Raw genomic sequence first — 21,557 nt, forward strand, 5'->3', positions numbered from 1 at the left:
TGAAGGTGCTGCCCTATTGTCATTATTGTATTTCCTGTGTCTTATATAGTATATGAAACACCATTTTCAATCTGGAGCCACTTGTTCATGTTTAAAACCTGATTTTGACCTGTAAGGTAAAATGTTTACTGAAATAAAATGAGAAAAGATACTTTCAAGAGAAGTGGTAATACATATAGGAAAGTTTCAATGCATCTGCTCCTTGTTATACCTGGTTACCACTGCAAAATTCCTCAACATCCATTAACATTTAACATCAACCCTAGTTGTGTTGTGCATGATTGCAAAGAAAGTGGGAAAGGACATGGGAAAAGGTCTCTTTTCTTCTCCACAATGATATCAACAATGATTAAAAATATAATTAACAGACAAGATGAACCCCTTTTTATAAACTTTAATGTTCATTGTTAGGGTTCATTTCTAAATGCTATTGTTCCATACATATCTGGAAAATCTATTACAGTAGGTCGGGCCTCATGAATTTTACAGATCACTTTCAAGCCGGAACAAGTCTGAGGACATTTACTGATAGGCACACACAAGGTTACAAACTCTTTAATGCATTTTTAAAACCTGAAGCTTGGTAAAATTGCATTAAAAAAGTTCAACAGTAAAAACTATTAAAAATGTTTAATAGTGAAAGTAAAAGTATTACCACTATTATTATATATTTATTAGAAAAAGGGCTTTAAATTGCTATGAAGGATAAAAATTGGACTTTCGAGCAAGTGAAAAAAGTTATATGGTCTAATGGGTTTAGATTGCCTCTATTCAAGAGCGATGGGCGTGTCAGTGTAAGAAGGGAGGAGCATGAAGCGATGCAAACCTCATGCATAGTGGCCACTGTACATCACTGCACTGTAAGTCTTTGGATTTGTTTCAGATGGTTGGGTCTAGGCTCAGACACATTATATGGCTGACGACACAAATCTGGCCTGAACTCAATTGGACACAACAGTGTGTGCTAAAGGTGATACAATGAAATCTTTGCATGTGTGATTTTTTTGGCCAGGAAGTATATATCTAGTGAGTATATAGTACATAATTTTAACAGTGTCCACTGGTAAAAGTAGCAGCATGAATTAAAGAGTCAGTGCTTTTTAGAGAATGGTCATCTGTGTGTAGTCCATATTGTACCAGGTGAAGGCCTATGCACATACACAAGAGCTGGCATAATATACCCCTGGCTCTTTTAATATAAATTTATGTTCAGTCTAATTTAAAGCAATGAACTTTAATTATGTTAAAATTTTAAATGATAACATGGGCACATGATAGTATCAATAGTTTAAAATATACATAAATACAATGTTGAATAAATACAACAAAACAATAATAAATACAATGTGAGAGCATCAAAAGATTAGGGATTTGCTGTTAATCTGTAAAATAAAAAAATCTATGCCTATACATAAATTACAGTACACACCTAAGCTGACTGACAGAGGTGATTAATTTAGTATAATCCTCATTTGTTGTGTAAATCTGTCTAAATATATTGCATGGCATAAAAAAAATAAACAGAGCTCATTGGTATCTAAGTCCACTTCATCTTAGATGTGCAATAATTCCTTTTTGATAATTCCATGCATGTCAAAACTGTGAGTAATGTGCAACAGTATGACTTGTAACCAGTTCTTCATCAACAGTCTGTTTATTTTTTCTTTTTTTCCTGTGTGGAGTCAAACCAGGCATCCAGTAGCTTCTTGCTATAGTAAATTTGCCCTGCGTGCACCTGAATGGCGATCACCATCAGCAGGTACATCACAGACACTGCTGAAAAGCCAAAAATAAATCTATATGCCTTGCCATGTCGGTACAGCTGCTGCGCCACTGGGAACATCTCCATGGCACCGAAGATTAGTGGAGCCACGGAAAACAGGCCTGCACTGATCATGGAGATCACCAGGTAGCTGATGTTGTTCCTGGGCATTGCCATGCCAGACAGCAGTGAGGGCAGCAGGCTGAGGAGGTATGGGTACTCCCACTGATAGGGCATGGCCACCACATCATGGGAGAACAACTTGAAGTGGGAGATTGTCACCTGGGAGGCTATGAGTAACCATATTACTAGATGCACGATGGTCAGCTTCTTGATCTCAGACTTTAATGAAGCACTGCAACACAGATTAGTTCAGTTAGGTTCAAATCATGTTGGATCAGCATTGCTAAATGCTACAAATTTCCTGAACTGCTTAAAAAAACATGGGAAAACAGTGGGTGTTTAACATCTAAGATTATACCTCATCTGATAATGAGGAGCCACTTTCTCTCTGTGCTTAAAGTCACTTCCGTCAGTCCCGGCAGCTCTTGGGCCAGCACGTGATGTCATGGCTAACTCCTGTATAAGAAAGTGATAAAATAATAACATACAGGTCTGCAATGATGTACAATAGAGCAATGATATGCATGAGATATGCATGAGCATGTACATTACCTAGTACAGGAAATCAAACCATGCAGAATAACAGAATGCAGTTATGAAAGTAAAAACTACCTTTAATTTCAATTCAGTTCAATTCAATTTTATTTATATAGCGCTTTTAACAATAGTCATTGTCTCAAAGCAGCTCCACAAAAATAAAAAAAAATTGAAAAGAAAATTTATGGAAGTGTTTATGTGTGAGAAAAATGTGTCTTGTGTACTGAAGCTTGCACAATCTCCAGATGCCTCGGGATGGCAGAAAAATAAAGAACAGGTGAAAAGAATTAGTGTAGTTGCCATTCAGAATAGATGTACTGAAGTATGAGGTTATGGGTATGCCAGATTAAAGAGACGCGTCTTGAGTCTACTTTTAAACTGGAAAACTGTGTATGAGCCCCGAACACTATCTGGAAGGCTAGATAAGCTTTGAAGCTAAATATGAGAACGCTCTAACCCCTTTTGTAGATTTTGAGTTCCTTAAAATCAAAATTAATTAAATTTAGCAAATCCATAAATGCGAGTGCTAAAGCGTCGTTAGCATAATCTACATGAATTTTAAAGTCTCCTACTATCAACATTTTGTCAGAGTCAATCAGTTGCTCTGACAGCAGATGTCCAAACTCTTTAAGAAAATCAACATATGGCCCCGGGGGGCTGTACACGGTGGCCAGGGTAAAATATAGCAAGGATTCATTATGTATTTCACTGAGTGCAACATTAATGATAAGCACTTCAGTTAATGAGTTAAACCTGGGCCTTGTTTTCTGAGTAACAGTGAGTACATATTTGTAGATAGTTGCGACACCACCACCACGACCAGTTTGACGGGCCGTGCTTATATAAATATCCTGACGGAGTAGACTCATTTTTCAAGTCTGAAAAGCTAGCCTCCCAGGAGCTACTTTATTGGCCCATACAATGCGGTAATGGCTTGGAGAGAGGTCAGGACCATCCAGAGGATGTGGCAATAACTCCCAGCCAAACTGTGCATACTGTAGATTCCACAGACAGAGGACTCTTCCGCAAGATGGCTACAAGTTATCTGATGATTTTCAAACATCAAGCGTTGTAATCGCTGAATGTTTATGGGAATGCCTGCAGTGGTGACTGCTGTGCTTGAAGCCTTTCCTGCTGTCAATGAGTTTTATGCCCTCATGCATAAGTACATATGTGCTGTCATCATAAGTGCCGGTTTGACTTGAATTGCTTTTGGAGGACTAAACATGACATAATTATAAATAAATAAATGTGTGAATAAATAAATGCATAAATAAATAAATGTGTAAATAAATAAAAACATAAATAAATAAATGTGTGAATAAATAAGTAAATATAGAAATAAGTAAATGCATAAATACAATAAGCCCTGGAAAATTGCTAAATAAATTCCTACTTTTGTTTATTAACATATTTCAAGATTTATTTATTTCTGAATTTCCACATTTCTTTATATATTTATTTTTGTGTCACATTTCTTTATTTATCTATTTTAGATTTTTCACATTTTTACATATATTTATTTATGCAGTTCCACATTTCTACATTTATTTCTTTGTCGCTGTATGCTGATAAGGTAGGCGGTCCCAGCCTTAGTCGAAACCGTGATTGGGCCGCAGGGCGCCTCAGACAGCAGCAATCGATCTAATCAGCGTGATGATTTTTAGTTATCTAAAACTAACTATGCAAATGGCCGCCAATGAGAGACCGTTAGCACACGTTCTGCAGGATCCTTAACCAAACTGTGTTTGACGGTCTTCAAGAACTTCATATCCTTACGCAGAAAGAGGAAGGGAACGTTGGGCATCCACGGTGCATTTTACCCAGAATTAGATGAGCCTCAATTATATTTGGAGGTAAAACGCACTGCGGACGCCCAACGTTCCCTTCCTCTTTCTGCGTAAGGAGATGAAATTGGGGGACAACTTCTTGACCGTCAAACACAGTTTGGTTAAGGTCAACAGCCATCAGAGCATCAACCTGAACTAAATCGTCTATTACTGATCACTAAAAATTATCCTAACTCATTAGCGGCAGCTTATAAAAAAATAATTAAAAATACGCCATAGTTGCCAGACAGCAGTCATTACAAGCCAAGGCATTACAAGTTGAGTCGAAACAATCTTACTTCCTTTAACCAATCATGGTTTCGACTAAGGCTGGGACCGCCTACCTTATCAGCATACAGCGACAAAAAAATAAATGTGGAAAGGCAGAAATAAAGAAATGTAGAAATGCAGAAATAAATTAATGTCGAAATGACGGTACTGTGGCTAATGGAGATGAGGCTATCGAATCTAAATTATAAAAGATAATAACCAGACATGCAAGATGTACATAGACACCTATAGGTTTAGGATAAATTTCATTTTTGTCAGGTATATGTCATTTTTTTTTGCCATTGTTAGGACTAACCCGTGTTTACTTCAAGCTGAACAAACCCCATTGTTAAGCATGCCTAGAAGTGAAAATCCAAAAAAATTTCTGATTTTGAAAGAAGCTGGTCAATCCGGGAGTGGATTGTCGCTCAGACGCATGGCTAGAAATCCTAAAATACTGTTAACAGAATTATAGTTCATTTTAAAGAAAAAAACGTAAAAGTAAAACATCAATGGAGACACGGAGTGATCAGCCTGGGCCTCCTGAAAAACATCTATCTGAGTGCTGTTCTGAGATCTGCTGAAAACAGCCCTCTCATTCTTATAAGTGGTTGCTCTTAAAGCTGCAAAAGGAAATCCAACAATGTATTAATATCTAAACCTTGCTTACTTAACTATACATTTTGTAATTTACACTGCTGGTAAATGGTCAGGCTGTGATTTTAAATGACACAGCAGAGCATGTTTTCATCGCTCACCTATAAGTAGCCTTTATTATAATTACTAAAACCATGTTATTATTAGACACTGCTTAGCCTTTGTTCAGATCACATCCGGTTTGCAGCCTGGCTCGAGACAGAACAGCTCGTGCGCGTTCCTGGTGATCACCTGCTTAGGTAATTTACACAGCTGCGCGCGCTCTCTCTCTCTCTCTCTCTCTCTGTTTCCTTGTCGTTTTATATATTTTAACGCGAGCTCACATAAATAAAAATCCAAAAACAAACAATACTTACTGTCGGTTGTTTGAAATGCTGGCGCAGATAAGAAAGAGGTTTTTATAAAAACCCGTTAAAAATAAAACCCGGCGAAATCTGACAAGGCGCTGAACAATAGCTTTACAGTCTGTGGCAGACTGTACTGATCCGCGCATGCGCAGAAGGAGTTCCTCGCTCTCTCCGCCCCCAGGATGATGCGCCGCAACATCCACCCGTGCGCCATCATCAGCATCACCCACACCCTGCGATGGGCTTTATAGTGATTCTTATGTCCAGGATTTGGGCTTTTAAATACTAAAAATGCATTTATGTATCAACATATTTTCATTAAAGGTAGAATATCCACTTAAATAAAATACACGGATTAGCCATAACATTATGACCGCCTGCTTAATATTGAGTATGTCCCCCTTTTGAAACTTTAACAGTGATGTACTGTGTGTTCTGACACCTTTCTTTTACAACCAGAATTATTAACCTTTTCATCAAATTAAGCTACACTAGCGCTTCTGTTGGATCGGATTATAGGGGCCAGCCTTCGCTTCCCATTGGCCACCAATATCCCTGTCACCAGTTCACCAGTTACTCCTTCCTTCAATCACTTTTCATAGATCACCGTTTTTTCTTCCTTCAATCACTTTTCGTAGTCTACGGCAGCCGGGAGCCTAGAGAAAGCCGGTTGGCCCGAGCTCTCTCAGAGGGTAGGGATGGGAAGCACTTAGCGATCACATGTCAATCACAACTCTACAGCAAATCAGGGGCTCTGTGAGCTCAAGTAAGTGGAAAGTGGAGAGCGTGTGTTACCCCACCCCCAATGGTGTGTGAGCTAGCAGTTCGAAAAGATGCATCTGGTGGCTTCATGCAGCTTGGAAGAAACACCAGTTAGCCTTCGCCCCCCATAACTGATGGTTGTAGCATTGATGTGGGACTGTGGGTTGGAATTTGTCATGACTAAATTAAGGAGAAAATCAGGAAAAATCCTATAGAAAAAATAGCTACTATGAGAAGAGCCATAGAAACTCCAAAACTGGGTCAGAGCAACTGGGTTAGAGCAGCTCCAAAACTGCAGCTCTTGTGAGATGTTTGCAGGCTGCAGTGGTCAGGACCTACCAAAAGGGATTCAAGGAAGGAAAACTGGTGAACTGGCAACGCGGTCATGGGGGGTGAGACTCACTGATGCACATGATAAAACCTGGCCCATGTAGTCAGAAGAGCTACTGTAGCTCAATTTGAGGAAAATGTTAATAATTCTGGTAGTGATAGAAAGGGGTCATGAACACACAGTGCATCACTGTTATGGTAGCAAAAGGGGAGACCTACTCAATATAGGGCAGGTGGTCATAATGTTATGTCTGATCAGTGTATGTAAGTTTAAAAAAAAAAGGTAAATAATGGCAAAATTTTGAGAAAATCTCTCATAAAATGAATTTAAAAAGATTGAGTACAATACAATTGTGACAGATTGGCACCGCGTGCAGGGTGTACCCTGTCTCGTGCCCTGGGATAGGCTAAAGGCCCACAGTCACCATGAATACAGGATGAAGTGGTATATATGACGATAAGAAGTACATTACAAGCTACAAAATAGACAGTATATTAATAAAAAAAATTAAATAAACAATGCCAGAATGCTTTTTTCTGTTTTTTCTTTTTTTTTGTCTGCTTCTTGCATGATCCTCTGTAGGATGTCAGTGAGGAGACAACCCATCACAGGTCGTTGTTGGTCTTTTGGCTGCATCCGTCAAAGGGTTGCAACAGCAGACCATCTGATCTGCACACAACTTTGGCACAGTTTGGCAGATCAGATGCCCCTCCTGACACATTATACGGCCAAGTCATTTGGGCTTGGGACTGCCAATACATCCAGTCCCTGGGGTTTGGGCACTGGCTGGGAATTGAACCTGGGACTTAAGCGTTGGTAGGTTTAAAACCCACTATTGAGCCACCAATGCCCGATCACTGGCTGTTCATTATAAAGTATAAAAGCAGTGGAAATACACTGATGAAACAGACAAACTCACACACGCAATCATACACTACAGTACATATCATTTGGAAACACCAATCAGACAGCACCACATGTCTTTTGACTGAAACCATGGGGACATTCCCAGGGGAAACCCCTTAGAACACAGTGAGATCATCCACACACACACACACACACATGGACGCACGCATGCACACAGAATGCCTGTGATATCTGACCCTAAAAGTGTTTTAATTTGGAGGTTAAAATTGACATACAGTATATTTTCTGGCCTGATGGGGAAAAGCTTAAATTGTCTCTAAACCTTTACAGTAGAAATGCCTGATAGAAACTTAATTATCATTACCTTAATTATCGACGATCCCAAAAATCTTTAGTTATGAATGATGCTGTGGCTCGTATTTTTTTTATATGGTATACATTTGTCATGACTAATACTGTACAGTATATTACCATGTTTATGATGTAGTATGTATATAACATACACAAAGACCCACTATTCTTACATACTTTAACTCTAACATAATCATAGAGTTAATTCAAAATCATACCAAACATTATATCACTTGAAATTTAAGTAATCTTAGCAAAGCAGAGGTATAAGACAAACTGAATATAGGATGTTACCAAGGTCTTCTACAGTACTTTGTTTGCAAATTTTAGTGTACTGTAATCATATACTTTGAAGAAAAAAATGTCTAAATCTAAAAATCTTTTTCTTTCCTGTTTGTTTTCAATTATTATTATATATTGTGTTTACAAGAAATATGTTAATGGTGAATAAGCAAAAGCAGTTTGTTGGTGTCTGTTACTGTGCACAGTTTTCTTAACCCTCCTCTTCCTCAACTTGTAAATGTAAAGGTACCATCACAGAAACGTCAAATATTATATGTTCTACAATGATAATGTGTGTAGCATTGGTGTTTGGCAAGTGTATCAGGCACAGAGATGCATTTCTAATGGGCTACTCTATTAGATACTGTACTTGTTATTTACTTGCTACTTGTTTACTTGTATATTTTTCATTCTCTAATTATCAGAAGCACAGTGGTATTTAAATATTCCCAAAAAATTAAATATCCTGTATTTTTCATGAAGACCTATTTATTCAAGTCACAGACTATTTAGTTTTTTTTTTTTACAGACTATTAGTCCCCACCCTTAAAATAGCACGTTATAACATGTTATAGTTTTTGTTCACTTCTGTTTATTTTACAATCAAAAAAGCAAACTCTGAAAGCATGACCATTACTGATTCGGTGATTAATTACCACAATATACTTTACATGTGTTCATGATTTTCTCATAATTTATATTCTGTACTTATGCATGTGTGCAATTGCAGCTCTTTAATAAAAACACACTTTCTAATGGATATAAATCCTTTATTTATAAAAAAAAAGAAATCACAAATTTATTTAAAAAAAAACAACAACTTTGACTTGGCTTTGACTATTTATGCAAAGGGACAAAGTAAATATCTAAAAAACATTATGCAAACCCTTTTAATCAAGCAGATGAAAGTTTTTCCTTAGTGAAATGTATGGCATAAAAAAGAGAATGATGCAAAGGAGAAGAATAGTAAGATGGATAAAAGCTGTTTTAATGTAATGTGCACCGAAATGTATGGACATGTTAAACATGAAAGATTTGAATAAGGGCTTAAATTCCCAAATTTAACTTAAATTTTTAATAATATCTATTCAGTGGTTTTCAAAACGAGTGAGCGATAAGGTACCTCTCAACAGTCAAATTATTCCAATTCACTTAATTTCACAAGCAGGTTGTGCCAATGTATGCACAAATGTACATGTGCACACACACTACATATACACTTGCTCTCATTACAGTTATTCTTGTTATTCACTCAGAACTGATGTAAAAAGATTATGTCTCTGCAAAAACATTACACTTAGATAAAAATATAAAGTAAAGGCATTAGTACGAAATGGTACATTTTTAAAATATGTTCACTATACAGTACATTTCAGTAAATATTTAAATATGTCAGAAAAATTAATTTATCATTTTAATCTTTTTTTGAAAATAGGTTTGTCTTCTTATCTTTGGGCAGCTGCCATTTTGGTCATCCTACATATGGCATATTGTCATAAAATAGGAAATACTCCTATGTGTCCCAAACACTCTAAAGCTCAATAACCAAATACAAATATATTAGCACCACATTAGCATGACTCCTTCTAGAAAACTCCAGTTATAATATCTGAACTGAATGCAATTGGTTGTTTCTAGAGTCTTTGTAAAGGTAGTATAGTGTCTGCATTTACACAATACTAGACATATGCATGATCGTTGGCAAGAATGCACAGGAACAGTTTCATAAGGCCTTTTCCTGTACATTTGATGTTTAAACCATTTTATGCCTCTCCTACTTTTCAATTGTATGTATTGTGCTTCCTTCTTCTTTATTGATCTACATGGGGTAGAGTAGGAAACCAGAGAAAGAAGAGTGGACATATTGCCCTGCATAGAGTCCAGATGCCTGGTCAGATGGTAATTGAATGTGAACAGTGTCTCCTGGCTGTAACGGAACTACAGCACTGCCAGATGCCTGATCCAAAACACCCTTCTTGTACTCGTCATATGTATACATCACAGGTTCTTCATTTTTGTACAAACCCACCCATACATTGGAACCCTTGCAATGCACATGGTACGAGAAATAGTAGATACCAGGAAGGTCACAGGTGAACAATCCTGTCTGTGGGTTGTAGTTCTGTCGGCCATTATACAGTAACTTGTCAAATACTACTGGTGTACCAACAGGAGGGTAGGGTGTAGTCAGTTGTGCAGTAAATGCAGGCATCTCTAGACCACTGGAGCCCATTATATCAGCTCCGCCTCCATACTTTCCTTTCATATATCCACTAGTTTTCACTCCATCAAGGGCTGGCCCCATCTCTGGCAGAACACCCATGAGATCAGGGTGTAGGGCAGGTGGTCCTGGGGGTCCTGGAGGTCCAGGAGGACCTGGTTGGCCTGTCTGGCCTGGTGAACCATTCGGACCAGGAGGCCCCGGAGGGCCAAGAGGGCCTTTAGCACCAGGGATTCCCTCACCAGGAGGACCAGCCTGGCCAGGAGGACCAGCCTCTCCCTTATGCCCAGGGGGTCCAGGTGGTCCAATTGGTCCCCCTGGTCCTACTAACCCTGGAATGCCTTTAGGACCTTGAGGTCCTTCAGGGCCAGGTTTACCGCCTTCACCCTTAAGGCCAGGCATGCCAGGAGGGCCAGGTGTTCCAGGTAGACCCTTCTCACCTCCTTCTCCTTTGGGTCCAATAGGTCCTGGGGGTCCCCGTGGCCCAGGCTGACCATCCTCACCTTCTTGACCTGGTTGGCCTGCAATTCCTGGTGGTCCTGGCTCTCCTACAGGCCCTGGTTCTCCCTTTGCTCCACCTTCACCTCCCTCTCCTTTAGGTCCTGGTGCACCAATACCGCCTGGCAGACCTGCTGGTCCTGGGGGCCCAGGAGGACCACTGGGTCCTGAGGGTCCTAATGCACCTGGTGGACCTCCTAGTCCTTTGTCACCTTTTGGTCCTGGAGGTCCAGGTGGGCCTCCCATTCCTTTGTCTCCCTTTGGGCCAGGGAATCCTGGTTTTCCAAATCCAGGTAATCCAGGCTTTCCTGGCAAACCTGGTGGTCCTTGTAGTCCTTTATGCCCTGGGGCACCTGGCTGTCCTGGCAATCCACCGTCACCTGGTTTCCCAATTCCAGGTGGTCCTTGTGGTCCTTGTTTACCCTCCAAGCCTGGTGACCCTTTTGGACCAGGTAGTCCAGGTGGTCCAGGTTGTCCTTGTTTACCTGGTGGTCCTTGCAAACCAGGTGCTCCAGGCTTGCCTACCCCTGGCAGTCCTTTATGCCCAGGAAGTCCTGAGGGCCCAGGTGGGCCTTTCGGACCTTGTGGCCCAGGCAGACCGATTCCTTTATCTCCTTTAGGTCCAGGCAACCCTGGCAGACCAGGTAGACCTTTGTGACCTGGTTCTCCTTTGGGTCCTGGCAGTCCTTGTGGTCCTTGTCCACCTGGCTTTCCAACTCCTGGTGAGCCTGGGGGTCCAGGGGGGCCAGAAGGTCCAGTCATGCCTGGTAGTCCCTCTCCTCCAGTAGGTCCCTGTTCACCTTGTTCTCCTGGTGGTCCCTTTTCACCAGGCTTCCCTGGCATGCCTGGAACACCTGGTTTACCAATACCAGGCAACCCTGGAGGGCCAGGAGGACCTGGAATTCCTTTATGGCCTGGTATACCATTGCCTGGAGGACCAGGAGGCCCTGGTGGTCCTTGTGGTCCTGGAAGCCCTTGTGGGCCAACTTCACCTGGAATACCCTGCTCACCTCTAGGGATGGTCTCACCTGTATGCAGGAATACATAACAATAATTGCACAAAATTGCACATGATATAGTGATACAAACAAATATTGTGAATATATAGTGGAAAGTTGGATGATAAAGTGATTACCTTTTTTGTCCTTGCCTTTGTTCATATGCATGGGAAATTGTGGCATTTCTTTCCTGTAATGTGGATACTGCATATGAGGCATCTCTTTTCCTATACCTTTGTGAGGTATATGAGGTACAGGCTGGTGCAATTGATTATGTGGTTTGTGGCCATAATATCCTCCTCCAAGAACAGATGGAAATAACACCAGTTGGGCTAAAATCACCAAGAAAGGAGCCATAGCCATAGCCTGTGGAAATCAATCAATCAATCAATCAATCAATCAATCAATCAATCAATCAATCAATCAATTTGATCAATCAATCAATCAATCAATCAATTGTTTAGCCAGTCAATTACTATTAATTGTTTTTTGATTAGCTACATAATACATCACTCATTATCATCACAGCAAAGCCACATAAAAACAATGTGTAAAGCATTTACTTCCAGAATGTTTATGGTTTGGGGTAATTTATGCATAAATACACACACATCACATAAGTATCTATATAATACATTTCATACTGTAAGTATTGTATTTGCCAAATACAAACTATGTTGCCTTCCTGAAACAATTTTCTACCGATAGCACATACATATTTCCATCATTTATTGGTTCTGTAAATCTGATTTGCAATAGCGAAAATTTTTAAAAGAGCTATATTGATCAAATTGAATTAAACATGCTTTTGTTTATAAACAAATATATTATTTCCCCCCTGTTTCAATATTATGGGGTAGTTTGTGTAGGCTGTGGAGTAAATCATTTTAGTTCTAAGTTGTAGCACTAAAAAAAATTCAATAAGGATGAAAATTCATGCTATTTTAAATTATATAGTATATCGCACCAAATAAGCTTGGATTAGAATACAGTCATGTTCTAGAAGTTCCAGAAGCACATGTAAGTTTAGACTCAGGTGTCACAAACCTTTATCTATCTAGTGTATGTAGATCATTGTGGTAGCACCATATCCTCAACCATCAAACAACTGTCTTCCCTATCAGTCATAAATGAAAGCAGTTTCATGTAAAAATTAATTAAGTAGTTATCTGGATGCAATCTAAAGCAAGTGCTTTGGTGACTCAGATGGTTATGATTCTTGGTTAGCATTTGGAAGGTCTGCACCACTACTGGGAGTCCTAAACAAGGCCCTTAAGCCTATCTGTTTATGAATGTATTATGGCTGAACCCAGCACCCTAAAGGATATATATATATATATATATATATATATATATATATATATATATATATATATATATATAGAACATGAAACACTGATTCTCTACAGTACCTTATATCTTCCCATTAGCTAATTGTTCACCATCATGTGACAACTACTGTACCAACTTGGGAAGGTGAAGGCTAGTACCACATTCCTCTGTGACATATGAAGCTGGCCTCTTCATTTCTAGAAATGCTACTCATGCCAGGTCAAAGGGTAGCTGAACACACTCTGCGAAAAGCACTAACTACCCTATTCCACTATACAGTTCAAAGATACACTTGATTGGCTTGTGCTGTGTGGATTTACAGCAAACATGGTCACTTTTTTTTTTTCTTGGATTACCAGGGCAAATGTTTTGGATCCCACCCCAGCTGTTTAATTCAGATACTAAAACTCTAATCTGAACAGAAAGATAAACAGACCTATCCTGTATCAAAGATATTCAGTGCATGAGCTGATGAACATGGAATGTTGTGTTTCTGTTCAGCCTTCAAGCTTTCATCTCAAAGTTCAGTCTTAAAATATACAGATTATTTGCAGGGCATTTTAGGGTATTTGTGTGCAGTGATAAACCCTGTCCCAGTTGTGTGTTATTTCCTTATTTCCTCTCATCCTTGCCTCCTCGAGAATTGGAACAAGACTGTGAAATATGCAGAACCCTTTGAGTTGCACTTTAGGTTTTGTTTGTGTGTGTGTGTGTGTGCGTGTGTGTGTGTGTGCATGTGTGCACATAAAGGACTGTGTGCTTAAATCAGTTTAACTATGCTGAGGCATTTGACAAATGCATTACAATGAAAAGTATTCTACAGTTAAATGTCACTGTCACATCCTACACACCATAAGAGACAGGTACAACAAGTAATATGGACTTAACGTCACTGGAAATTAATATTACAAGTATTATAAGCATTGTAAAATAATGCAGAGGTTCAAATTTGGGGGAAACTAGGAGCAGATTGTTCATTGTAACTGAATCAGTATGTTAGAAAAGTTTGTGTGTGCGTATGCATTTTCTCTTAACTTCTGAGCAGAAGATTTAATTTGTAGAATAATGAACAAGGGCACTAAGAAAATCACTAACAAATGATGTCTGCCATTCCTAAAAATCTACCAATTATTTCTCTGTCTGTCCAGAATACAACAGTACCTACAGCTCTCTCTTGTTCTCCTCATTATGTTGAAATCTAGTTTTTCCTTATATTCATTATTTTCAGATCTAGCTCAACCAGTTTCATTTATAATGTTGCAAATGTACAGAGTTTTGTACTTGCCTTTAACTATATCTTAACACTAAGTTTTACTAGGTTCACTTTCATGTAGGTCTGTCCGAGGCTGCAAAAAAAAAAAAAAAACATCAGTGAATTAGAATTTCGAAGAAACAGCATGGAACTTTGACCTTTCTCGGGCACTTGATGATTTTCACATAGACATGCCATGGGGATTCCCAGTCTTCGGTTCTTTAAGCAGTAATGTCTGTAGTCAAGGTACAGTTCTTGCAATATGTGAATTGATTTATACTGTTTTAAAAACATATGTGTTTAATAAGTTTAAAATTATATTCAGGGATGGTCTTCAGTGCTTCTGGTCTCATTTAAAAAAAGATTTCAAGTCTATTTTAAATCCAAATAGATTCGGACAACTTCTGAAGTTTCACCAACTATCCTTGTGTGATACAGAAGTTTTAAAATGAACAGATAGAAGACTTAGATTGCATTCTGTCCCAGTGTTCTTATTTCTATAACCTATCACACTATACTCCAGATGTGAACAAGGCTGTTTCAAGCTATAAGGAGCTTAATGACCACCAGGGGGCACTGTAAGAATGCAGGGGAATTATATTTTAAAATAAATAATTATGTATGAATGTATATATGTGTAATAATTTATACTAAGATATTTTGCACTATGGGACAGTGAGCCTGTGGTTGCTTAGCAACCTGAGAGGTCTGACTGAGGTAGTGGCTGTGAGGGTGTGATGCAGGATGTAATTTAGGGCCTCGAAAGGTTCAGTAAGAACAGCCCTGGATGTGGGATTAAGTAGGGTAGAGGGCACATGTCATAAATAACATTCAGGGAAAAAAAAATAACTCCACCAACATTTCAATGCTAAACAGAGATAGTTTTGATTTAGTCACTTACAGAGTAGTAATCATGGTCTAGGTGATTACTATGTAATACCCTTACAGTCATATTCAAACTGTAGTCTAACTTGTTTGTGTAAATAGAAAAAATCTGAATAATTTATTTATAAGATAATATAAAAATAGTTCTACATATACAGAGATTCATCATGACTATGAGTTAGCATCTCTGTTAGCTTGTTAGTTAGGTCATGGAAAGTATAGTTACAGATCAAGTACTATAAATATGTAAATGATGTAGTTATCAAGTGTCAAATATGTAAAATATGTAATGTGTTTTTATAAAACACTTGTGTGCGTGCATGTGCGTGCACATGTGAATACATCCCTGAGGAGACAGGACAGTGTGAGATCCATATTTATATTAAAAAAATAATAATAATCAACAAAAGATTAATTTATGTTGAGTCTCCCAATCCATAATAAATATTTACTAGGATGATAAAATATAATTTAATTAATTACAAAATTATAATTGTAAAATTGTCAAAATTATTCTTTAGATTACACATTTTCTGTTATTTAATAAATTTATTTATTTATGTACTTTGCACCATTTCATATGATTATCATATTTCATATAATTATCATATTTCATATTTGTCCTGGATGTGCTGTTAATGTATGTGTTATGGGATTAGATAATTCATTGACGTAAATAAAACATCCACAAACAACATCCTTTTTTTTTTTTTTTTTACTTTCTGTGGCCTATTTTCCTTCAGCTCAGACATGAGGTATTTGCTTACAGTATATAGACACAGATTTTTATCAGGTGCTCCACTTTTCTCAAAGCACGTTCCAGGTGGCTGGGCAGTTTTTAAATTTATCTTAGCAATGTCACAGAGTTTGGCGGAGCTGCTGATGGACAATTACAGAGAAAATGTGACCCTCTCTCTCTCTGACTTTAACTCACATGCCACTCTTAAATACATACCTACTGTACACACTCACTCCAATGACACATTTGCAATGCAAATCTGAAAGTGACAGTCAAATCCTCACAATTCTACAGGGAAACTGTAAATTTCTGCAATTTGTGCAAATTGATTAAACCCATAATAACATAACCAGAGCAAATATATTACTCATATAATTGGATAATTTGATTACATTTACATTTACATTTAGGCATTTGGCAGACGCTCTTATCCAGAGCGACTTACAAAAAGTGCTTTAATGTTTACAACATTGGATACATACTTACACTGGCAACAATTGGATCGGCTATTTTAAGAGAAACCAGGCACTGTGGAACACCTGGCCAACCCAGTGACAAACCAGATCTGATGTTTTGTAATTTTTTACAAATGAAAATGAACAATATGTTTGATTAGAGTTGATTTCATATGAGTTAAGTTATTAGAAAAGCTTAAACTTTTGTTTTATATATATATTTATATATTTTGTTTTTATATACTTGAGTGGTATTGTAACATTTGTTGAATGATCCCTATTAGAAAAAATTACATTACATTAAAGTATGTGTGTGATCACTCATGTACAGTATTGAAGGAGTCTCCAGTATCAGTGTAACAATGACCACAGGTAAAACTTTAAGTTTGTTCAGGTTTCATGTAAACAATCGGGTTTTTTTTGTCTTAATATCCTTGAAAAAGAAACAAAACTAATTTAATTCCTGTTTATGGATGATGTAACTAAGTAATAACAGTGACAACATGGTAAACATGATGTAAATGGACAAAAATTATGACATGTTCTTCTTTAACGGATACTTAATCATAACCATTGGCCTATTGCTTTGATATGATAAGATTATAGCTGTTGTCTGATGTGGTGGTAAAACCACATATCACAATTAATGGAATGCAGGTTTTCTGACCCTGGTACTCATGCCAGTGTGTGGTTCCCAGTAAAATGTTTGTTCACTGTTGAACAACTGCTTAGACAATGGATCGTGTGTCACCCCGACCCTTATACTCAAAGTCTTCTTAAACATGGCCTCTGCCCCAGAAGAGAGGGAGCTCTCATCTACCCTTTGTTCACCTCCTCTATTGGAATCTGACACAGAACATCAGCCAATATACAAAGCTTGTAAAATTAACACCTCATGGCAGGTTAAGAGAAAACACACATCCACACAATGGGCTCACTAGGATACAGCTGGCCCATGAATAAAAAAACCCAATATTTACAAATCTATCATGTATCATCCCTCTATTCTTCTTCTGGTCTCAGACACACTGTCCATTTCTTTGCATTCCGTTTCTACTCTCACACCCTCTTCTTGTCTACACAGATCAGTAGACTAACAAAGAGACATCTAAATCATCAGTGAAAGGCATGGCATTTTGTGACTACAGGACAAAAATGTCAAGAGAGTGGAGAAGGGGGAAAAAAGTAAAAAAAAAAAAAAAAGAAGGGGAAAGAGCGAGAGAGAAGAATAGAAATAGCTCAAAGATGGACTTAATCAATGCTTGGAAAGAATATTCCGTCTCTGCATTCTTAAAAGTCTGGGATTTATACTATTAACAGATGTGTAAGACTGAAAGTTTGTTTAATTCTGTTTTTGTATTCACTAATAACTCTATGGAACCAGCCATTACACTGGAAGCTCTGTTTTATTTTCTGCCTACATCAATTTCACTGTTTGATTAGGTCTTATTAGGCATCTATGTCCTGGCCAATAAACTAAAGATTCTGTCCAATGAGCTCAGCACACTAGGCATAGTGTTCTTAAAAAGCAAATGGAAGTAAAACAGGTAAAGAGCAATTCTCCAGTTTTAACTCAAGTGGAGGAGCGTAATTGTGGCCTAATTGAACCGGGACCAGCGTCATTACCTGTTGATGGGTATGAATCAAGGTTTGATGAATAATGATTTAATAAATAACCACATCAAATTATGCTGATTTTTCTGATGCATGATGGATTTTTCATCCCCGGATTCAGATATCACAGAGTACTATATTTCTGAGCAGTCAGGCCTGTTAAGCGTCCAGTAGCTGCAACAGAGCGCTCATTCTGTCCACTCATCCGCTTACTCAACTTACAGTATTTTCACGGCACACTGATAATAAGAGTGAGAATCCCAGGAGAAACCTCTCAGCCTGTGCATGGTGGGCATGTGTTGCCTACTGTAGGTTCTAAAGAAAAACCTTGAAATGTTAAACCTGTATCAATATACTATATGTTAGTTGTATACTTGTAGTTTCCCACCTGTTTACAATCTCCACCTGTGTATACAATCATCATGTAGATGTACATAGAAGCAAAATATTCTTATTGGTTTACATTAATTATTACCATAAACTATAAACAGCATATCATCATTGTTTTTATTATTATAATTTTTTAACATTACCATTACCATAACCTGGCCTTATTATTCTTACTCGGCTTGTTGCAGATTTGTTGTATAATTTATGTACTGGCTACTCTATCTGTATATATCTACAAGTTTGTGGATGCTTCGGTTTTCCACTATGTTGAGTAGTGGATATTTTAAATTGATATAAACAGGCACTGTATCTATCATGCATGCATTTTGTATGTGATATATTAAACCGATATTGCAACAACAAAAAAAATCATAAGCCAGATTTTTTGTCAGATGCAATCCCAGGAGGACAGCTATTTAATCTCTGCTCCTTTAACAGCAATGATTAAATGTATCTATAACGAGAAACTGGTATTAAACCAGCACACCCACAGTGCCAGCATCCTCTTAAACCAGTACTCCTCTTTTTCAGCCCTAGCACAAGGAGTGTGTTCTTGTGTTGGAGAATAAATAACATCTGTCCCGAGCTTATGGATATTTCCTAACCATCTCCTCTTGGCTAGAGATTCTACACACACGGGTGTTTGTCATTACCCACTGAAAATGTCTTTATCTATTAGATGAGGCGCACGAGCATACTAGACATGCCCTGGAAGTGAATCTTGAGCCACTTCCGGAGACAGTATGAATGCTCCAAATGGGCTCATTATTACATTCACCTATGTGGTCATATATACTGAATTCACTCTGGTGACTGAATCTGATGAATGCTAAATGCTGCTTGATAGATGATATAAAATTAATTATCCTTAGAACTGAACTGTAGCCAGTGCACTTTATTTTTATGCACGTCTTAGACAGATCGTTGTGTCTCTTAGGTGGATCGGTACTATGGACTGCCATGTTCTTGCCAATGCAACACAATCTGTCAACATTAATGTGTCTGTTCTTTTAATTGCATTATTTTACTAACTCACAGCTCAATTTTATAATTAGCATGGGTAGGTAATATTCACATACATTCATTAAACATTAAATATTTTCTTAAACTTAAATAAAAAAAGACAATGCCTATGACATAAATGATTAGCGTTTAGCATAAATGATAAGAAAACAGTAAGGTTTTAAATAAGGACTAATTTCGTTAGGAACCACAGCCACATACAGTACATTAGTGATACAGGTTGAGTGTACAGTATTTTAATGACATATTATATATCTAGATAGGAATTAAGGCTGGTGTACTTCCTCAAATAATCCAATGCATTGATAATACCCGTTTTATCCCTTGTGTTAACAAAATATTTAATCTTAATATATTATTCACAAAACACACAATTCAATTATTATAACAGCAATTCAGCTTCTAATTCTTAATTATAAACAAATTGTCATGGAGAGAAAAAAAACAATGAATGCATGTATATACATTTGTGAGGGTGAGAAAGTGTGGAAGAGAATGGAACTTACCTTCACCTTTCAGTGTTCAGATGTATAAGGGATGATATCGTGGATCTGTGCAATCCTGCACACAAATTCCCACACTCCCCCCTCACCAGCTGAATAGATGGATGACTTGACTAAAACAAGCAGCACCCTACACACACTCACCTTATATCTCTAGTCAGGACAGGAGGGGAGGAGAAAAGAGGGAGAGAATAGGGGGGGTGAAGGTGGAGAGAGAGAGAGAGAGAGAGACTGACAGCATGGGTATGGGTATGTCACAGGCTTGTCTTATTCAGTCTAAATCTTAAACACTGTGGTTTGCTTGTCTTTTCAAAAATCGCTGTGTGGGTAGCATCACCGTCATTACTTCTCACAATGATGTCATGACACTTGAGTTTAATGGATCTTGGACTGGCCTTTTTTCCCTCCTTAATGAACACAAAATATCATCTGTTAGTTTTGAGATTTAAACTAATTGCTTGAATTTATCTTTTTTTTTTTTTTTTTGCATCAGGATCTGAGGGGTTGAATGGTTTGAATGAAGGATCCATTCATTCTTGATCCAAATCAAGATTCGAGCTGTATTGATAGTGTGTAAAATCTTTATTACAGTATTTAATATGATTTGCATTTACCAGTGCACTATGAGATCAACCCACTGAGAAACATAACTTATAAAACTTAAACTGATTTACAGGTTTTCATGCTGATCTGGTCGTAGGTTTAATCAAACCAAATAGGTTAACTATTTATATTGGTCAATTTGGTCGATTAAAGAAATCAGGTAAAGTCTTGCTGAAATCCTTTTGACCCCCTATCCAATGTCATCAGTGGGTTATCAGTATTTTACGTCTTTATTGCCAGGTGGAAAGAACCTGAGTGGTGCTGCAGATAAAATGTGTTTGACCTGGACCTCTCCAGACAGGTCAACAGTTAAAGTTAGAACCCCCTGCGGCGAAGACAGACCGCAGCATTGTGTTCACGAGGCAATGCATCAGGTGAGCGGAGATTTCCATGCATTTTCGAACAGGAGGAAATTTGTGATGCTCGCTTATGTTCGGCACAGTTTAAGGGAGAAGATTAGTGTTTCTTGTTAAGTGCTGAGTAGGTGGAAGATTCTACCTCGATACATGCCAGTGTTGTATGAATGAACAGGCAGAGACAGTGACAGACGGAGACAGGGTGGAGGCCCCTCTGAAAGAATGTGCCATTCTGGCTTTCCAGGTAGGAATTTCTGCTGCCCATTTCTCTAAATTTATTCATTGATTCAACCAATCATTTGTATCCAAGACACACATGCACCCTAGATATTAATGTCCATTCCAGTAGACAGAAGGCTCTCCGTAACTCTGTTATGAGTACAAAGAAAGTTATTGAACTCCAGTGCATTCGGTACAAATAAATTAAACAAAATTTGATATAATTGGATATCATGAGAAAGAAAAAAAAAAACTTCCACAGAGCAGGGATGATGTCCAGCAGGAGACAGGACCTTCCCCCAATAATGCACACACACTTCCCATACTGCCTTGCACACATGCACATTCTCA

General features: G+C 38.0%; 2 protein-coding genes across 3 annotated transcripts; both read right to left on the reverse strand.

The window, feature by feature from the left end:
* Positions 1-689: 689 nt before the first annotated feature.
* jagn1a (jagunal homolog 1a) lies at positions 690-5,646 on the reverse strand. Its single transcript, XM_053497051.1, has 3 exons — positions 5,535-5,646; positions 2,244-2,341; positions 690-2,117 (listed from the first exon to the last, which is right to left on the reverse strand). The coding sequence occupies exons 2-3, from the start codon at positions 2,330-2,332 to the stop codon at positions 1,655-1,657; spliced, it is 552 nt and encodes a 183-aa protein (XP_053353026.1). The 5' UTR covers positions 2,333-2,341; positions 5,535-5,646; the 3' UTR covers positions 690-1,654.
* A 3,226-nt stretch (positions 5,647-8,872) lies between these two features.
* col8a1a (collagen, type VIII, alpha 1a) lies at positions 8,873-20,127 on the reverse strand. 2 transcript variants are annotated; one of them, XM_053496739.1, is made up of 3 exons: positions 20,038-20,127; positions 11,973-12,201; positions 8,873-11,865 (listed from the first exon to the last, which is right to left on the reverse strand). In XM_053496739.1, exons 2-3 carry the CDS (start codon positions 12,196-12,198, stop codon positions 9,938-9,940), a joined length of 2,154 nt encoding a protein of 717 aa, XP_053352714.1. In that variant the 5' UTR covers positions 12,199-12,201; positions 20,038-20,127; the 3' UTR covers positions 8,873-9,937. The 2 variants fall into 2 exon arrangements, with proteins under 2 accessions (XP_053352714.1, XP_053352713.1); XM_053496738.1 differs by having other exon boundaries at positions 20,032-20,127.
* Between the last annotated feature and the right edge of the window lie 1,430 nt (positions 20,128-21,557).

Source organism: Clarias gariepinus, chromosome 5 (assembly GCF_024256425.1).
Source record: "Clarias gariepinus isolate MV-2021 ecotype Netherlands chromosome 5, CGAR_prim_01v2, whole genome shotgun sequence".
Classification (NCBI taxonomy): Eukaryota; Metazoa; Chordata; class Actinopteri; order Siluriformes; family Clariidae; genus Clarias; species Clarias gariepinus.